The sequence below is a fragment of the Nanorana parkeri genome, unplaced genomic scaffold (genome assembly GCF_000935625.1).
Source record: "Nanorana parkeri isolate BGI_ZX_2015 unplaced genomic scaffold, ASM93562v1 scaffold254, whole genome shotgun sequence".
Classification (NCBI taxonomy): Eukaryota; Metazoa; Chordata; class Amphibia; order Anura; family Dicroglossidae; genus Nanorana; species Nanorana parkeri.
In genome coordinates this window covers 1,451,421-1,461,571 of record NW_017306522.1, presented here as the reverse complement: position 1 = coordinate 1,461,571, position 10,151 = coordinate 1,451,421, and the positions used below count along the sequence as shown (strand labels likewise).

The window sequence follows — 10,151 nt, the reverse complement described above, 5'->3', positions numbered from 1 at the left end:
TGCCTGCAATCTTCCTACTTGTATTTAGCGCGTCATTACATATTTTGACGGCCGGTAAATGAAGGCGGCATGAATACGATTTTGATTTTGTTCAATCTTTCAGTTTCACAAGCAAACCTTAAGTAATATCGTGATGCCACATCCGGCGAGCGCTCCATTTGGACACAAGAGAATGCGTCTCGCCGGTCCCCAAGCTTTCGATAAGAACGATTTGACCGTCATGCAGCAGAGCGAGGGACTGCTGGAGAAGATTATCAAGCAAGCCAAACACATTTTCCTCAGACGCAGGTTAGTGGTTACACTAATACGTAGCAGGTAGAGCTGCAGCTAACGATTATTTTCAAAATCGATTAGTTAGCCGATTATTAAGTTCGATTAATCGGTTAATCTTAGGTAAAAAGCCTTTTAAAGTGTATCTAGCGATGTAGTTACATTGATTAAAGAAAGACCCGGGTCCATCAAGATCAATCGGAAGAAATGAACTTTTTTTTTTTTTTTTTTTTTTGGGCAAACCCCCGTCCCGTGGCAAACCTCCGTACGCAGAACTTTTCTCCCCGCAGTTGATCCAGAGAAGAGCCAAAAAAATCCCTTAGAGACATTGTTTTTATTTATTTGTTTCTGGTGTTTTTTTTAGATAATAGAGAATGATTAAAACCTTTTGTCTGTTTTTTCTTTTTCACTATCTTTGTCCTATTGGGGAGGTTTATCTTCACTTCCTGTTCAGAGGAGAGGAAATAAGAGAATAACTCTCTGGAGCATAGAAATAATTCTTTCCTGCGCTCTCCGGCTCCATCTAGTGACCATAACGCAGCATTTTCCTGATATTACGTTCAACCTGGAAAGAAAATGTGCGAATACCATTAATTTGCACGGATCGAATGTACATGCAATTTTGCAGCACAAATGGCTCTGCGAATTGTGTAATACACCCCCCAGTGTGGGAATCGGGTGTTTTTTTAAAAACCTTGTGAGAACATGCAATGATACAACTGCAGCCACTAAACATAGTTTTGTTTATGATTTTTTTTTTTTTTCATAAAATTCTCATAAAAACTATTAATCAAAATACTTCATTTTAGAAAGTAGTTCAATTTGTGGGTCTGTGCGGTTTATGTAAATTAACAGTTGCTGTATCCTGCAGTTCAGTGACTATTTCTTTAATGCATTTATTGATTCCTGAGTGCAGTAACTACCTTTTTGTTATTCCAGAGCGGCACGCACCATCGACAGCCTGGCCAGCAGGATTGAGGACCCCCAGATTCAAGCTCACTGGTCAAGTATCAACGATGTGTACGAGTCCAGTGTGAAAGTTCTGATCACATCTCAAGGTTATGAACAGATCTGCAAGTGAGTGTTTTGTCTTCTGTTTAATTGTAACAATAAACTGCAGTTCAGACGCCCTTTTACGAATGGATTGCAATGCTGCCCACATTTCCCCAGGGAGCCAACAAAAGCTTGGAAACCTGAGTCAGACGACTGATTGAATCCTGACATAATTCACTGAATGCGCCAATTATGAGTGGACCTATTTGCTGACGGCCTTGCCACTGGATACTGAAAGCTGCTAACAGAACACCCCCCGTATGCTGGGCTGAGAGCTTCACACAGCATCAGCAGTTTGTTAAAGTACTCCAGCCCAAACGTCTTTTTCTTTCAGCAAAGTATGGAAGGGTTACAACCAATGTCAGTTGCTGTTTCTCTAGCCAATGGGTATCTTTTTCATTGACATTGATAAGAATTGCGATAGACAGAGAAGTGACCCCCCATTTGGCATAGTCCGCTTCATCAGGCACCAACTGTCTCCAAATGCATCGTTCATTCTGAAACAACAGAGACTTTGCACAACTCTGACCAATTGTACTACCTCCCTGGTTTACTATAGGAGCTGAAGGTTGTTGCTGGGCCGCCTGGACATCCACTGTTCTCTAGGCTTCTGCTTGGGTTTCCTTGTGGATGATCTGGTGCCGGTTGGCTTCCCTATAATGTTGTAGCCCTTGTCACTTAAGTGTGAAATGTCCGATACAGAGTACAGTTTGCTCTCATAAGAGGCTGCGATTGAGTTCTTGTGTGAGCAGAATGACCTTCCCCTTTAGATTGGGAAGGAACCGAACACAGTATTTGGATTCATTCTTAAGGGACTGTTCACACCAGATGCAGCGCGTTCCGGCCCGATTCTGGCCGGAACGCACTGCCTCGCATTGTGGCCAGCTCACTTTTTTGTGGAGCAGGAGGGGGCGTGGCGGGCCATTGAAGTGAATTGCGCAGTAGCCACGCCCTCCGGCCGCACGGGATCGCAAGGCACATTATGCCCGTGGCCCGGTCCGGTGCGATCAAAATGGTGCTTGCAGCATTTTGATTGGACCGGACCGCAGGCATAACGTGCCTTGCGATCCTGTGCGGCTGTAGGGCGTGGCTACTGCGCCATTCACTTCAATGGCCCGCCACGCCCCCTCCTGCTCCACAAAAAAGTATGCCGGCCGCAATGCGAGGCAATACGTTCTGGTCAGAATCGGGCCGGAACGCACTGCATCTGGTGTGAACTAGGCCCTGAGTGTGGAATTGCTGAGATTTTTCCCAGCTGTCTTTAGTCCAGCTTCAGATTTAATATTTATCTCTCTGTAAATAGCCATCACAGTCAAGTTATTTTAGAGAATTTCCCGACCTCTAAAAAGTCACAGATCTTTACATGGCGATGTTAAAAAGATCGCCCTGATGTTTTAAAGCGGACATTTTCCCCTTTTCACTAGAAATAACTATCAGTATGCAGCTCTGCGTGCTGATATCAAATTATCAGACAGTCATTTGTTAAAGTAAAAATGTTTTGATTTACATTTATTGTATTCCCCCTCTGGTTCTTCTTAGGCACTGGTGACGTAGCCAAGGTTTCAGAGTTGCCCCCTGGGAAGGCATACATTGTCAGTGCTTTCCATATATGAGAGCTTGTGAAAAGGGCTACCCTTGTGCGTGCGTTTTGTTATTGCTTATGCAATGCTATGGCTCGGCAATGTGGGTGCAGGTAGCGTTGTGCCGCTTTCATTGCCATAGCCATGGGGACATGTAAACCGTAACTACCGCCAGATCTCGTACTGCACATGCGAGATCTGTTTGTGACAAGCAGCAGAAAAAGCAGGCCACTGATGTCTGTGTGGGTTATAAGGAGAAGGCAAAGAGGCACATTAGCATGCAGTTATATAGAGACTAATTTGGCACTAAACTATCATTAAAGGTGGTTTATGTGCCATAAGTGGTTCATGTGCAGTTCATAATGAGTGAGGGGGCCTCCTGCTTTAACCACCTTGTGTATAATATAATATGTACTTTCACTGAGGATGCACAAGGGAGCAGCAATGTTTGCTTATTATACACTGAAGCTCTGCTACTTCCTGTGCAGTGCCGCTCAGTAGTTTTGTTTTACTGCTTTTGTATGAGTCCGTTGACTGATTGCAATGCACTAAGCAAAGTCAGAGGTTGAATTGACCAATTGAGTGACTAATCTAGAAACTTTTATTAACGCAATAATAAAAAAAAAGGAAAACCGAGCTTGCTGGAATGTAGTAAATGAAACTTTCTGTAAAAACGCTGCAAAGCACGCTATACGCTTCCCGTTGATCTTACTGAGTCAGACGTATGTCCAGGAAGTAAAAGCTTCCCACAATCTGTTGCCATGTATCTATATTACGTAATCGGTCATATATGTCAGTCGGTGTCATTCCACCAGTTCATTTCCTTTTCAATGTTTTTTCTTCTCAAGGTCCATTCAGTTGCAGCTGAATATTGGAGTGGATCAGATCAAGGTTGTACACCGAGATGGGAGGGTCATCACGTTGTCTCATCAGGAACAAGAGCTGCAAGACTTCCTCCTCTCACAGGTGCTGCTTGTGTATCAGTGATGTGGGATAGTCATGGTTTAAGCCCAACTCCAGCTTCCTTCAATACCCAAAAAAGAAATAACCCCGCCATTGCTTAAATAAACAAAGCATAGCACGCTGCAACACCCACTCCCTATCTGGTGCGGTTGCCCACAAACCTGCTATTCTGCCGTGCAGCAGCGGTCCCTTTCTGGGTTAAATGTTGCCCAGCGTCATTCAACCCACTTCCTGTGAGCCTAGGTTGTCAAGGGACCACCGCCCAGGGCCATGTCTTTAGGCCACAGAAGAAGGCTGCAGAGAGTAGTACCACATCATTATGTAGCCCTGCCCTCTTGGGCATTCAGGAGCACCCACAGCCGGAGGACAGAAGAGGACCCATGGTGTCATGTGATCAGACTAAGGACATCTAAGTGTGCCTAAAGGGGAGGGAGAGAGCTGGAGTTGATCTTTATTTATTTTTTGTTATGCAGTAAATAGTCATTCAGATTATCTAGGATTAATTCTATGACTGAAAAGTCAATTCTAAGTGGAAAAACACATTTTATGGATCTAGTGAAGGTATACTTGCATGTTAACGTAAAATGCACCTGACCTGGCTTAAGAGGCTTCTAGGGGTATTAATGGTGCGGTAGTGCAGTACATTGCGGTGCCTGCAAGTACTTGTTACTCTTCAAACCGGTCTCAGTGAAACTCTTTGATCACTCGGAGGGGCATGGCTTAATCTTGAATTATAAAAATCTTGAGCTGAAGTCAATGTTTCATGTACAGCTTAGGCCTAGGACCCAAGGTGCTCCAGTAGATCTCAATACCCAGGTCCAGCTAGATCTGATGACCCACAGTTACTTGCAGGCACTGAAAGACACTCCCATGGCCTAAAATGTTTCTAATTCAAATTGGTTCAGGTTACAAACTGACTTTAATGATGTAGGACATGTCTGCAATATGACAGGTAGAAGATGTGAGAGCAGGTAACATGTAAAACATGGTCTCCTGTTATTGTTTCAGATGTCTCAGCACCAGGTCCTTGCTGTCCAGCAGTTAGCCAAAGTGATGGGTTGGCATGTGCTGAGCTTTAGTAACCACGTCGGCCTGGGGCCAGTAGAGAGCATTGGCAACGCTTCATCGATAACCGTGGCCTCTCCTAATGGAGATTACTCTGTTTCAGGTAAGTCAGTGTTCACTGTCTATTGTTTTTATGGTAAATACACCAAGCTATGCTTTACATATAGAGGGTTTGTTCAAGGTTTTAAACATTTGTTATGCAGTTGTTTTGGTTTTTATTTATAGCTGACAACTTTGGATGGATTTTGGGGAAGACAAATGTTTCAGACAGATAGGAAGTCAGTAGCTGATTAGCCATCCATCCAAATAAAATTATAAATTGTGGGTCAGATCAGTTATTTTTAGTAGGGATGGAATATCGGTTTTTCGGTATTGGGTACCGATATTTTTTTTCCGGTAATCCCCATTACGATACCGGAAGTCCCATTAAAGAAGCTGGGCGGCATGCTCAATTGTCATTCAGGTGATGTGGAAGCATGGAGCTGGCTTTCTGGACAATTAGGAAGCCAGGGGGTGGGTCATGACTCGCCGCCTGGCTTCCTGATTGGCTAGCTTTCCGACCAATCAGGAAGCCGGGGCAGCGAGTCATTACACGCCACCGGGAAGCCAGCTCCATGCTCCCTCTTCACCAAGTGAGGAGGGAGCATGGTGCCAGCTTTCCGGGCAATCAGGAAGGCAGACCGCGTGTAATGACTCTCAGCCTGGCTTCCTGGTATCGGGATAGGCATCAGGGCGAGTACAACTACTCGCCCACATACTTGGTATGGGTGCAGATACTAGTATTGATGCATCCCTCATTTTTAGGGTTAGGATAGTGGTGCTGTTTCGATACTGGTTGGCGTCATTGGGTTGGTGTTTTAGTGTTAGAAGTAGGGCTTGTTTTAGGGTTAGGTTCAAAGGAGTCCTTCAACAACAAAAAGTAACAATATTGTGTGTAAGAGCATAATGAGGTATTTCATAGGTGCCGATCAGAAGTCCTAGTTCAGTGATTTGACCGGTTGGTTGGTATAACCTATGAAGTGAAAGGCGGCTGCTACTTCAGCGTGCAGCGCTCTTTGCACAGCCTATGTGAACATTGATGACCCTATTTGTTGGCAAGGAAAAAATAAATCCTGTAATGTGGAGCGGAGCCATAGCTTACGATTCAGTTAATAAACAACACCGGGCAAAAATGTACTTAACCCTTTGCAGTTGCACTACCCCCTCGCTGCAAGGATTTAAGTGCTCGTTTTCAACTGGGAGCGAAAATAACAGTTAAACTCACTCGCCCCGCTCCCCCTCCACTCCAGCAGTCTAAGGTCTTGTGAGTCATCATGTCCACTACAGAGTATTACTGAGGGACATTCCAGGACTGGCTGAAGGGAGCGGTCTAGGAGCTAGCCGGCTGCAAGCTTTGGGTGAGTATAACTTGATTTTCACTCCTTGGCAAAAATGAGCACTTAACCCTTGCAGTGCTTGGAGTGGGGCAGGTAGCCCCACTCCAAAGGTCAAGATCATTTTTGCCCAGAGTTCTTAAAGCCACGCTCTGGGCAGAATGATCATTTACACACCTCACTGGGTGTGCTGTGCAGAGGGCGGCTGCAAAGCAGAAGAATCTCACCTTGCGGCACGCCGTTCCCTGCATAGAATGCCCACCTTCCAGGCACCGAAGAGAGGGCGCAGAGAGACCCGCGCTATAAATGAAATTGGAAGAGTTTACAGAATCAAAATATCTTGTAGTTAATCAGAGCAAAATGATTGTAGCCAATCGGAACATCAGTATAAAGCTAAGTGTAATTATTCCACACATTAGGACAGAACTAGACTAGACCTACCTACCTACCTACCTACCTGTAGCCAAACAGGACTAGATTTCACAACAATCAAAACAAACCTAACCATATAAAGCGACAACATAGTTGTGCATAGTTCATGTGTCCCTCTGATGTCCTGTCACTGCAGAATTGTAAATGGAGTTCTTGGCTGGTTTCCTTTGTTATTGTACAGAAATGTATCCCCGATAGAAGTCTAGTTTATGTGGACGGGGGCTGGTACAGGACTGCCGCGGAGCTGAGAATTATCTGGCAGAATTCTGTTCCTGTACAGAATACGACAGGAACTGATCACAGCCTGCCTTATCTCTGGGGAAACCCGGAGTGTTCTGACAGTTCTGATGACACTCATTTATCTAGTGCTGAGTCTACTAAACGAGCATTTCCACACTGCCTATAGCAAAGCATGTGAAAGGCATCCCATAATGATTAGTATTTGAATACTGCGTGTCTTCTCTGAATTTACATGGGAGCTTCAGTGTAAATAAGTGCTTTGCCGTCACTATTTGTTATGGATATTGTTAACTCTTAACATTGAGGGGCTTCATTGAAAAGGTAAAAACTGCTCAGCACTGCAGCCTTGCCCCTCTCATATCCCGTGATGAGCTGGTCACATGATTTCCCTATTACAGGGGATCGTGTGTGGTTTTTTTGTTTTTTGTTTTAAATGTTAGCATAAGAATAAACTATAGTAATGGCTTTAATAGTGGTCAGTAGTGTTGTTGTGGTTGTTTTTGGTTGACGGGTGCTTTTTAAATACAATTGGATATGTGTAATCTGACAGCTTTGTGTACTCTCCTCAGTGCGAAACGGGCCTGAAAGCGGCTGCAAGGTGATGGTTCAGTTTCCCCGCTGTCAGTCTAAGGAGCTCCCGAAGAGCGACACGTTACAGGATAACAAGTGGCAGTACCTGCGTGGACCTTTCAAAGAAATTCAGTGGAACAAAATGGAAGGCCGGAATTTTGTCTATAAGATGGAATTGTTAATGGCAGCCCTGACACCATGCTAGAACCTTCCTAGACATAGACCTCAGTGAGGATGATTGGACTTATTTATAACCACCAAAAGCTGCATTGTTTACCTTTAAATAAATGCAAACCTTTTTTTTTTCTAATGTTGTTTTTTTGTATTTTAATTTTTGCATGCTGATCCTTTTCACATCAGTCATGAACTCTTGCTGTCCAGTAAGAGTTGTGCGCTGGCCTTTTATGTATTCGATCAGCCACGGGTGGGGGTGGGCCATTGAAGTGAATGGCACCGTAGCCACGCCCGCTGGCCGCAATGCGATCACCCGCACTGGATCGCAAGGCACATTTGTGCCTGCAGTGCGGTCCGGTCAAAATGCTACAAGCACTATTTTGATCACACTGCACCGGACCGCACGGCAGGCACAATGTGCCTTGTGATCCTGTGCGGGCGATCGCATTGCGGCCGGAGGGCGTGGCTACGGTGCCATTCACTTCAATGGCCCGCCACGCCTGCTCTTGCCTGGCAAAAAACTGAGTCGGCCGCAATGCGAGGCAGTGCGTTCCCGGCCAGAATCTGACTGGAACGCACTGCTTATGGTGTGAACTAACCCTGAGACCATTCTATGATGAATTGTCCCTCTGACCAGAAGTGAGATGGGGAAGGGAGCTGGCCAAATCCCTTGACCATACAAATGATTAAGGTATTCATAAGGCTTCACAAGTGCTCTACAAGATGTGTAAATATGTTTTCAGGTAGCTCTAGGTGGCTGCTTCCAATAGCTGCTTTTAACATTTTTGCCGACCGAGACATTTTAACATGGAACTCCAGCCATGCACGCGGGGAGCGAGAGTTTGCCTGTGAACAGCTACTGCAGCGCAAATTGCTGGTTCCAGTAGAAAGGTGTCTGAAAACACATTGCTATGAAAGATGTCACCAGCACATCAAACATCCCTAAAGGATCACAAGTGTTCATTTATTCAGAACCATGTCAAGAAAAACAAGTGCTTTCGGAGCCGCACAGGGTCCCTTCATCAGGATTAGCATTGATGAAGGGACCCTGTGCGGCTCCGAAAGCACTTGTTTTTCTTGACGTGAATATATAAATAAATGAACACTTGGTGATCCTTTTAAGGATTTCTAGTGTGCTGGTGATATCTTTCATACGTCTAGTGCAATCAGCGGAGCCATCCGCTGTCATTACTAGCACCTTTCCCTGGTTCTTGGGACATCTGATAAGGAGTTCAGCAAGGCATCTACTCTATATACTCTGAACACACAGTGCATCACAGTTTGTTGTGTATGGGGCTGCGTAGCTGGAAAACCAGCCAGGGTGCCCATGCTGACCCATGTCCACCGTCAAAAGTGCCTACAATGAGCATGTGAGCATCAGACCTGGACCACAGAGCAATGGAAGAAGGTGGCCTGGTCTGATGTATCCGGTTTTCTTTTACATCATGTGAATGGCCGGCTGCGTGTGTGTCACTTATCTGGGGAAGAGATGGCACCAGCATGCACTATGGGGAGACGGCAAGCCAGCAAAGGCAATGTCCTGCTGGGAACCCTTGGCTCATATTTGATATAAAAAGACAAAATATATGAAAACACTTTATGCAATATGTACTGATTTTATGAAGACAATTATGTTCCGTACTCATGAGCCGCTATCCTCATTTCTACAGTTTATGGTTCCTCATAGACACAAAACCTTTTCATTTCATATCTGTCATTTATAGATGTATTGTGATCCACTTGCGGTTCCTTACGTTTGACTTTTATGCTTCCTTAGGAAGCACAGGTAAGTTTTCTGGCATATGGAGCAAATACTAACTGGTTGTCAACCCCGGGTGCACAGTTCAGCTTGCTGGTGGTGGGGAAGGGGGGACAACACAGAGCCTCAATACACCCCTTAGGGGAATGATCAATGCCTCATTCGCTGACCAATACTGAATTTATCAGACCCAATGCTTTTCATTGGAAAAGGTCTGTTGTGGGTCTGAGCCAGCCAACCTTACAGGGCTATTGTATTTGGTCCAATGGCTCTACTACTGTATAATGATGGTATGTGTAGATGATCCTTTTATCAGGATGAACGGCGGGGAATTGTTCTCTCTCTTTGCGGGTGCCTAGCGTCCCCGCATGCTACCTCCTCTGCTCAGGCCGGTTGTTATTTTTAACATTGTTATTTAATAAATATAGGGGGAGAATGTATTCAAACGAGCAGACAGTATCTACAGCAGCTGCCCATATTAACCAATCAGCTTCTCTCTTCAGTTTGTTCAGTTAAAGATTTGAAAATGAAAGAGTGAAGCTGATTGGTTGCCATGCACAGCTGCTCCAGTTTTGATAACTTCCCTTTTGTCTTTTTATATTGAATGAGGTCTCTTCGTGATAGTTTAAAAGCCCCATAACTGGTTTCTGGCATATTTTTTAATTTTCACCG

General features: G+C 44.8%; 1 protein-coding gene across 1 annotated transcript in view; it reads left to right on the top strand.

Moving 5' to 3' along the window:
• MED17 (mediator complex subunit 17) overlaps nt 1-7,855 on the top strand; it is a 25,501-nt gene extending 17,646 nt beyond the window's left edge. Inside the window, exons 8-12 of the mRNA XM_018556812.1 lie at nt 104-288; nt 1,210-1,347; nt 3,752-3,869; nt 4,875-5,034; nt 7,546-7,855. Coding sequence (XP_018412314.1) covers nt 104-288; nt 1,210-1,347; nt 3,752-3,869; nt 4,875-5,034; nt 7,546-7,751 — 807 coding nt within the window. The 3' untranslated portion in view covers nt 7,752-7,855. The remainder of the gene's footprint in view (nt 1-103; nt 289-1,209; nt 1,348-3,751; nt 3,870-4,874; nt 5,035-7,545) is intronic.
• The last annotated feature ends 2,296 nt before the right edge of the window (nt 7,856-10,151 follow it).